This window comes from Pan paniscus, chromosome 4 (genome assembly GCF_029289425.2).
Source record: "Pan paniscus chromosome 4, NHGRI_mPanPan1-v2.0_pri, whole genome shotgun sequence".
In the NCBI taxonomy this organism is placed as follows: Eukaryota; Metazoa; Chordata; class Mammalia; order Primates; family Hominidae; genus Pan; species Pan paniscus.
This window is the reverse complement of record NC_073253.2, coordinates 157,076,815-157,085,520: the sequence shown is the minus strand read 5'-3', so window position 1 is coordinate 157,085,520 and position 8,706 is coordinate 157,076,815. Positions and strand designations below refer to the sequence as shown.

The 8,706-nt window shown below is 34.0% G+C and overlaps 1 protein-coding gene across 4 annotated transcripts in view; it reads right to left on the bottom strand.

Moving 5' to 3' along the window:
- Window positions 1-2,316: 2,316 nt before the first annotated feature.
- Window positions 2,317-8,706, bottom strand: part of GABRA1 (gamma-aminobutyric acid type A receptor subunit alpha1) — a 52,779-nt gene continuing 46,389 nt past the window's right edge. For all 4 annotated transcript variants that reach the window (XM_003808011.5, XM_057302374.1, XM_034960917.2 and 1 more), the window contains 2 exons: window positions 6,415-6,617; window positions 2,317-5,172 (listed from right to left, as the gene is read on the bottom strand). In XM_003808011.5, the coding sequence (XP_003808059.2) occupies window positions 4,861-5,172; window positions 6,415-6,617 (515 nt within the window). In that variant the 3' untranslated portion in view covers window positions 2,317-4,860. The remainder of the gene's footprint in view (window positions 5,173-6,414; window positions 6,618-8,706) is intronic.

The following is an 8,706-nucleotide window of genomic DNA, read 5'->3' as shown; positions in this document are numbered from 1 at the left end:
AAAGCTTTTACAGAAAAATGCCCAAGAAACCTTCATCAGAGAGTCCTTCTCCACCCCAACAATGCTGCTTGGGCATCTCATCAAACTAGGGCAATTTTGCAAGAGTTTTGACTGGAAATCATTACAGTCCTGATTTGTCTCTTTCTGACATTTTTTGTTTTCTGATCTTAACAATTTTTAAAAGACACTCATTTTCTTCACTTAATGTAAAAAATACTTCATTTACATGGTTATATTCCCAGGACCCTCAGTTATTTAGGAATGGACTGAACGGCTGGTATCATTGCTTACAGAAGTGTCTTGAATTGATGGAGCTGGTATTGAAAAAATAAAGTTTATATTCCTAAAGCAAAACAAAAGCTAGCTTGGCTAACATGTTCATTTAAAGACTTCCCTCATACCACTCCCCAGGTAAGTCTCCTACACTTGCACATTTTTCAGTAATTATATGTAATATAGGAAGTATTGTAATTTTAGATTCATTCTGAATCTCTATGAACTTATGAGCTTTCCAAGATTATATTGTCATCTTCATTTCTGCAAGCTCAGTATCTATTCCAGTAGCTAAAGGGATCTTAGAGGTTTCAAATGTTTGGTTTGTGGCTTAATGGCTAACAACTCACAAAACTGGCATTAGATCAGAAGTCCACTCACTCATAGTCCAGGTCCAGGATGGTTTCAATTCCTCTTCTACTTCAAGTTTCAACTTGAACAACATTAGTTTCTACAAATCCAATTTGCTAGCCTTATGAAAAGTGGCAAGGCACTTCTTTTACATACTGGTTAGCATCCTCTACTTTATCATAATACTTATTTTATTATCTTTGTCTGATTGTTTTCCTAACCATTATTTTTGTAAGGAAAATGGCGATATTTAAGTCTTCATCCCCATCATCAAGTACAGTATTTAGTACAGGGAAAAGACTCAGCCAATGTTAGTAGAATTTAGTTTAATTAAATTAAATCAACATTTGAAGTTAAACTATTTTGCTGGATTGTGGGTATAATATAGTCAAGTTAGATGTTTATTATTGTTGGTCATAAGAGCTGGATAGATTTCAGAAAAATCCAACAGAAGGTTATAACTAACTGGTACAATGAATTTCAAACAGATGGTCAGCAATAATGCCAAGCCCTTTCTTATTGTGATTTCTTTGATAATTATGTGGTGAGCCTTGACATGAATTTGGTTTGATAGACAAAATATTCATCATTCACCACATTCTTTTTTATGAGAACCCAGAAATCAACAAATATGATGGTTCAGCTAGTTTACATTGACAGTTTTATTTGAATAAATAATTTAGTTGGAAGACTTTTTTTTTTTTTTTTTTTTGAGGTAGAGTCTCGCTGTGTCGCCAAGGCTGGAGTGCAATGGCGTGATCTCGGCTCACTGCAAGCTCCACCTCCCGAGTTCAGGCCATTCCCCTGCCTCAGCCTCCCGAGTAGCTGGGACTACAGGCACCCGCCACCACACCCAGCTAATTTTTTGTATTTTTAGTAGAGACCTGGTTTCACCGTGTTAGCCAGGATGGTCTGGATCTCCTGACCTCGTGATCTGCCCACCTCGGCCTCCCAAAGTGCTGGGATTAAAGGCGTGAGCCACCGCACCCAGCCGTCGGAGGATTTTTAATTGTGAGTTTTTATAAAGTTGTGAGTCATTACTAGGGAATATGTAGGTTTTATTTGTTGAAGGTACAATTTACGTTGTTCTGGCAAGACCATCATCTAAAGCAGAAATTTTGTCTCATGTGGTCTGGTGTGTAGAATCCAATTATGGTTTTATGTCTATCATTGAAATGATTTTTCTATTGTCTTGCATGTGATTATAAATTTTTTTGCCTTGATGTGACTGATTACAGAAACCTTAAGGAGTTTAAGTTAAAATGAAAAGTATTAACAATGTAACAACTTTGGCTACATACTGAGAGTCACCAGGATAGCTTATAAAACTACAGTGCTCAGATGCAACCTCAAAACAATTAAATCAGAGTCTCAGGATTGAATGAAAAATGAGTTTCCTATGCTATCAATACATATGAACAAATTCCATTATCATTTCAGCATTTTCACTCTCTTATGTTTATATTTCATAAATTTCAAAGTGCTACTAGTAATACCAGAAATCTGGTGTTTAATTCATTTTTATATTAGAAATAATTTTTTGAAAATCATAGTTTAGGATCATACTATTGACATTTTTTAGTATCTTTCTAGTGGCTAGCAGATTCCTGCTAGCACTTGGTACTTTCAGGTGCTTCTAATGTAAAAATGCATTAAAACAGAGCAATGAAAAGTCCTTTCAAAACATGAAAAGAGAGTCAAGTATTCCATTTTATTATTGAATAATGTTAGCTTTATTATTGAGTAGAATACAGTATGACATAAAATTAAGAGCTTTTGCTAAACTCTGTAAAGCAACACATGCATCTGCCATAAACAACCTTGATTCATGTTAGGTTTTATTGCCACTTCACTGCACTAAAGTGCAATAAACATTCAGTGTCATCTTTTAAAAAAGTTTCCTGGGAGTAAACAGGAACTGTCCCCTATAAGAGTGTATCTTTATTTTCAAGGAAGACTTAACTAGTACTACATGGTTTAGCAAAGCACTGTAGAAAAGCTACATATAATAATTTGTTTTTGATAAACTTTGCAATCATTTATACAGTAGAATACTATCCACATATACTAACAAACTGAGAAATGATAGAAATGCAGTCATTGCGTAGCAGGAAGCAGACTAATAAGAAATATTCACATCTAAGGAGCAAAATACAGACCAAAAGTTAGCCATGAGAAGTCTGGAAGGTAAAATGCTGTCAATAAACACATTAGTATAACGCCGAAAAATAACAAGATAAACAGCAACACAGAAGTTAGAGCCATAATTTATTTTATTTTCTATACATAATATCTACACATGATATTGGTGGATGAAATGTCTTTGATTCAGCCTTCATTGGCCTAGCTTGTGAAATTTAGGCAGGACCAAATCAAACAATGAAGCACATTTAAAAAGAAAAGTGTGTTTAGGAAAACACAATGTATTTTCCTGTATCATTGGATAGCAGCTTTTTGAGAAAAACATTGCTCAAGACTTGGGTTTGGATCCCAACTGTCTTATTTGGCAATAATGCTAACAGATTTATGCTGTAGTATTCTAAGTGTGTTTAGACCATGACTTGTGGATTCTGAACACTAAATTTAAATATCTGTTAAACTCTATCAGACAAAAGGAGACTTCAAAAATACCTTCTGCATAAATATTTATCTCTAAAACATCTGGGCAGTAATGAAACAGACTAGAATTTTTATAAGGAAGTATTAATGGACCTCTTTTATTTAAAGCCCTTACATAGTATACCTACAAATATATTGCTACAGTATAAATGAAATGTAATAATATTACTCAATAAAAGCTATTTTCTGTACATTCTTTTATGTATTTTATATTTAATGCTACATATGGTACAACACTTATTGAAATAGTTGGTATTAGCAAATATAGCAATAATATACAGTTCATTTTCTAGCTCCAACTAATGCTTCCCACTTTCTTTCTATATTATAATAGCCTAAAATAGGGAAATGTGTGGAATGACTTGAACAGAGAGCAACTGATCACTGTATACTAGACAACAGTTTGGAAATTATAAGTTTTGTCTACATAAGTGGACTTCACACCCATATGTTTTAAGTTCCATGTGGTCCATACTTGCTGTTCTGTTCTTAAATGCAGGTTCTAAATGTATTTCCATAGCATTTAACAACATTCTAACAGCCAAGTGCAGTGATTCTTACACAATATTTTAAGAACACAATTTTAAAAAAGTAAAAAAGTACAATCTCATGCTGTATATTTACATATATCGTTTATATATTCTATTTTTGTTTGCTAGTCATAAATTTCAATCTAAAGCTTTTAATGTAGTTATATAAAAGAATACATTCAACAATTCCAGAGCTTGCAAAATATTTTTGCCCCTCTAAAAACATCTTCATAATGAGAATTGAGTGTTGGGCTCATGTGCTATCTGAAAATAGGGTGAAAAAGGGAATATTTTTAAACTATTTTGGTTTAGTTTCTATGGAGTATACATGTCTGTTAAAATTATTCTTCCTTGAGTCTAGTGGTAAAAGCTCAGATGAAAGTGAAGTAAACTATTTAAAGCATTTATCTTCATTGGACTAAATATGCTCTACAATGAGCAACTGCACCTTTACCTATGAAAGTTCCATGAATTTTAAAATAGCATTTTATGACAAAATAATGCATTAGGCTTTTTTTTTCAAAGAGAAAGAATGGGGATCTTCAGCTTTGGAAACAAAATGTTAAAGCTATACATCAGTTTAAAAAGCAAAACAAAAACATAAGCACACCATAGTTTGTGTAATAAAGACATAGATTTTTTAAATTTTTTCTTCATGAAACATTTATAATTTATCCTTTGAAACACCTTCACATAAAAATATTTTTGACATATACAGTATCTTTTTTAGAATATTTGGAAATATATATCTACAAATGACCTAGGGGTTTTAGTTAAGTGTTATTTTTTTTTCTACTTTTTCTTGTATCTTTGAACCGTCTTCCCCCTCTTTTCTCTCTCATTCTGTCTCCTTCTGACATGACTTTGCTCTTTCACTTGCTCTGTCAGAATCCTGTCTCCAAGCTGCATAGTCTGCTTTGCTCCAGACTGCCAGACAGGGGTCTCTTGTTCTTAAATGAATTATGAAAATAAGGAAACTTTCAAATTCTTTAAGACAGAGGCAATAAAGCAGATGGGAATTACTGCGTTGAGAACATAAATAAATTCCCAGTGCAGAGGACTGAACAACAGAATGTGAGTAAAAGATCTATTGATGTGGTGTGGGGGCTTTTAGCTGAGGCTCTCTGTTTAAATACGTAGCCCAGTAGACTAAGTTAAAGATTCCAAATAGCAGCGGGAAGGCTATTCTTGACAGTCGGTCAATTTTGCTGACACTGTTAAAGGTTTTCTTGGGTTCTGGTGGTTTTGTTTCGGGCTTGACCTCTTTAGGTTCTATGGTTGCACTTTTAGCAATGGTGGCTAAGCCTGGGTCGCCCCTGGCCAAATTAGGGGTGTAGCTGGTGGCTGTTGGAGCGTACGTGTTGTTTTTCTTAATAAGAGGATCCTTTATTTTCTTTGGCTGTAGAAAGAAAGAGCAATGCATTTTGTTTAGTAAACAGTGAGAAGCAAAATTATAAGTTGCTGAGCAAGGTGGCCCTTATTTTGCAGCCTAAATCTGTGCCTTATTTAAGAATTTAAAAACATAATTTATGCCTGTCTTATTATAATAAATTAAAAATGCAGGCAGTATTTAATAGCCTTTTGCCATCAAGAAGTGCAACACCTTAGATTTTATTAAATATGGTAAATGTTACCACTACAGAGGATTTTCTTATCTAATGCATTTGTGTAACTATGGGATAAACACAGTTAAACCAATTTATTTACTACAGAACTTCTTAACCCATTTAATATGCTGTGACCAGGAAATACAGTATGCAGCAATATTCAAGTGGGCATCAACAAAGAACTAAATTTTCAGGGAGTATCTTAAGAAATTAATATTCTATAGAATAAAGTTTCAGAAAAGCTTATGTCAAGTGACTCCTTCTAGATTATTTCTAAACATCTTAAAATCTCTTTGTCTCTGTCTTTGCTCTTCATCACAGCATCCCAAAGCTTACTTGCATTTTGTCACGCTTGTTCTTCAAACCCCACAAACACAGCTATCCTCCCAAGCTGTGACATAAAATCCATACTGTGTAATAGGTTCTAACTGAGGGAAGCAGCAGTATTCTTAACTTGAACATTTTCTACCATGAGGCATTTCTTGGTAATTTCTGTGTGTTATGATCCCTAAAGCATATGTCTATTTTGGAAAGAGAAAATGTGCCTGCCCTTGACTTTGCAGAGAACTAGGGATGGTTCATGTGGCAAACTTAATTTAATTGAGGCATTATGGTTATACATTTATGACCAAATGATTAGGCTCAGAAAACAACCAAAAGAATATAACTTTCAAGTTACAAAATTATAACGCACTTGGTAAATAAAGGATTTGACTAAGTTTATTTGCTCCTAATATCAGGTTCATTAAAACTGTTCTCAAATCAATAGAAACCACAGGAAAGCCTATTTGACTAGAAATATTTGCCTTCCTGTCTCTCCTTTATCTCCTCCACTTTGTACATCTATTCACCTAAATGACCTCTCCCTTTATCAATAACTAAATTATCATGGCACTTAATTGTTTACGACATAAGAAAAAAAGAATCCTTATTATTCTGCATACTCCATCCAATACCACAGGCCAAAACATCTCATTTCATAGGTTTAAAGAGACATAATATTGATGTACTACAGTGACTATTAAAGCATTTACCTTTTCTGGAACCACACTTTTGCCATCCCATGCATAACCTCTCTTAGTGAAATAGTTTACTGTGGCAAACTCAATCAGAGCTGAGAACACAAAGGCATAGCACACGGCAATAAACCAATCCATAGCTGTTGCATAAGCCACTTTAGGGAGGGAGTTTCTGGCACTGATGCTCAATGTTGTCATGGTGAGCACAGTTGTTACTCCTGTAAAGAAAAAAAAACATACGTGATGCCAGTTCATACTGTGAAATTTCATCATGATAAGACAGCCTACTTGAACAAAAGGAAATCAACAGTATCATGACAGAATGTGGTTTCTAGACCATCTTATTTTGGTTTAGAATTGATGAATCTTAATTTAACCCCAGTGTAGTCTGTGATTCATGGAATGGCAGCATTGAGGGGGATATCTTGTAGGAATAAATTGCTCTGCTATTGAGGTGCTCTTCAGAAGATAGTAAGCTCCTTTAAATTGGCGCTTTGAACATGGGTGTCCTGGGTAAAACAAGAAATAACATTCCTCACTGTATCTAGTTCTTGATATAGAAATCACAGATCTTCACTTGCCTGTGATCCACAGGTAACTTCTGGATACTCAGCTCTGTTTAATATTCTATGTACCCCAAATATATAAACCAGAAAGTGAATGACTTTTTGATAATTTATAGATAATTGAACTATTCAGGGAAAATTGCCACTTTATTGACTCATGGTTTTACACTATCTTTCCTGATTCAAAAATAGCTACACTTTTAAAGAAATTCCTAAATTTGACATATATAGATAGATAGAAACATGTGTGTCTCATATACATATAGACACACACTCACATATATATATACACATATATATAATAATATATTTTATGTAACTTGCTAGAGAATACATAGCTAAGAAGTAGCAGTACCAACATCTGAACACCAGTTTTTCTGATTCAAATGTTAGAATCTTGTTTTCTTTCTGATAAGCCTGCCTCATCTTTCCTACCCTGCAAATCCATCCCTAGTGATTAAAATGCCCTCTATTCAAAAAAAGTTTTCAAGTTAGCACATTTTAGTTTACTTACACAATTATATAAGTTAGTATGAGAAAGATGATACCCTCTAATGTTCATTTACCAAATACTATCAGCCTACTATTTGTAATGCACTATACTCAGTATAAAAGTATAATGCGGTCAGGTTCCCTTTAAGCCATATAAAAATGTTAAAAAAAACAGTCACAGTGACCCATTCAGGGTGGATCAGGCTACATATTGTAGAAATAATTCTGACCTCTTCCAGTGACTAGTCTCAACCCTACCACTTATTAGCTCTATGACCTCTGCTAAGTGATTTAACCTGTAGGAACTCTGTGCCCATATCTGTAAAAGGGATGACTTGTCTTTCATTCTCTCCACTGTCTATACCATTGTTGAAATTCTAGGAGAAGGACATTTTTGCTCACTCACTCAAAAGACTATCATGAGGGTTAAATGCAATGATTTGTAAATTCAGGCTCCTGAATTTACATGTCAGTATTAACTTGAGCAAATATTAGGGTAATTAAAAGTCCAGGGCAACCGAGTTTCAAATCCCTGTTCTATAACTGCTGAATGACCTTGAGAAAATTGACTTAAAATCACGAGCTTCTGGGGTTTATAAAATTTTTTTCTTGTAAGTTGATTTAATAAGTTTAACTCAGAAGGCTATTATGAATATTAAGTAAGGTAATGCAATGAAGTGTTTAGCTCTTAGCCTGATAATAAGGGCAAAACTAATGACTATTATAATTGACAACTTTAGTCCTTTTTGATAAATCCCTACTACAATAAATTCAATTTTTTAAAAAAATCTTCGTTTATGTAGTCAGTTCTCAGAAGTAATGTGGTAATGGGTATTTTTAAACCAAGTGTGTCCATAAATTAAGAGCAGTTGAGAAGATTAACATGAAGATACAATTTGTGCCATAGGAAAATACAATTCCTGTTATAGGAAAAGAGAAAAGAACACAGATTTGTTGAACAGCTTTTAAGTTACAAGTACTGAACCTGACAATGTACATTTTTTTATTTGCTTCAATTTTTAAAAAACAGCATTACTTTACTTTCCTTGTACTTTCATTTAACAGACAACCGAAGCTCCATAAGAGGAAGTAAATTTGCCAATGCCATGCAGCTGGTAGGTGGCGAGACTGAATCTCAAACTTGGATGTATTTGACAGCAAAATCAAGTGACCACACTGCCTCCAAATGAGACACAGCATGGAAAACCAAGAATATGGTCTTCTAAGGCATAAGATAGACTGCAACCTT